This window comes from Terrapene carolina, unplaced genomic scaffold (genome assembly GCF_002925995.2).
Source record: "Terrapene carolina triunguis isolate 2854851 unplaced genomic scaffold, T_m_triunguis-2.0 Scaffold42183, whole genome shotgun sequence".
In the NCBI taxonomy this organism is placed as follows: domain Eukaryota; kingdom Metazoa; phylum Chordata; order Testudines; family Emydidae; genus Terrapene; species Terrapene triunguis.
In genome coordinates, this window is record NW_020706534.1 from 1 (window position 1) to 1138 (window position 1138).

Here is a 1138-nt window from a genome sequence, read left to right on the forward strand (position 1 = left end):
AGCACAGGACTCCCTTTAGTTTTTTCACCAACATCTTCCTTACAAACCCTTCCTTCCGATTGTAAACCTGAATGGACGACTATCTTCTTTTCCTTTAAGAAGCACTGTTGGTTTTAAAAAGTCATTGGTTGTGTATCACTCAATGGGGAATAACTGAGCTGAGATGCCTTCAGTGAAGGATATGCACTTCATTCTACAATAATTAAACCAACAGCAGCAAACTGTTGAAAGAAAATATTGTTTCTTACCTGTGACAACAATCTTGAAGGTCAGTTTCTGGCCCGCAGCCTCACAGGTGTACTCTCCAGCATCTTTCTTCTCCACCTGCTCCACAACTAGATGCCGGGATTTGCGCTCAGACTCCACCTTGAATTTCTTGCTGGAGTTGATCAGTTTCCCGTCCTTGTACCATTTCACTTCAGTCTTGGCCTGGGCCACCTCACAGCTCAGGGTGGCGTTCTCTGTCAGGACGGCCTTCACCTCCTTCTGCACCTTCTCCTTGTTTGCAAACACCTCTTCCATCTCTGCAGGGGAAAAGGAATTACAAGGGCTTAATCTCCCTCACTGATGCGATGCCACCCAGAGAACAGAGAAGGGAAGGCAGGGAGAAGCTGACAGTTCTGTTTCCTTAGGCTGCTTTCTGCAAGTCTCCACCACATTGCCAGACCCTGAACGATATAACTACAAGCACAATTTCAACCTTAACTATGGAGCCTGTAGGGCGTCTCCTTCATAATAAACCAACCCGAACCCCCAGATTCAAACTCTCATCAGTGCTCTGGAGAGTGACCTCAGATCCAGATCTCAATTTATCGGCACAAGACTTCCTTTAGGTTTTTCACCAACATCTTCCTTACAAACCTTTCCTTCCCCTTAGAAATCTAAATGGACGCCAATCTTCTTTCCCTTTAAGCAGCTCTGTTAGTTTTTAGAAGTAAATGACTGTGTATCGCTCATAAGGAGAGGGGCATGAATCAGCATTCATGTCACACTCCCTGTCAGTACCTGGCCCAAGCTGGGGAAGCTAATGATCCAACCAGAGGACCAAATTCGGTTATGAACCCTGGTCACATGCCACATGGGGCATGTTGTGCATACGCTAAGAAGAAGACTCATAAGGGAATAGCACGGTTTGATT

At 45.9% G+C, this 1138-nt stretch overlaps 1 protein-coding gene across 1 annotated transcript; it reads right to left on the reverse strand.

The window, feature by feature from the left end:
• Positions 1-248: 248 nt before the first annotated feature.
• LOC113405546 (obscurin-like) lies at positions 249-524 on the reverse strand (the record flags this gene model as incomplete). The annotated part of the gene is made up of 1 exon (XM_029914370.1): positions 249-524. A coding segment is annotated over one exon (276 nt), but the record flags the coding sequence as incomplete, so codon positions are not given.
• Positions 525-1138: the final 614 nt, after the last annotated feature.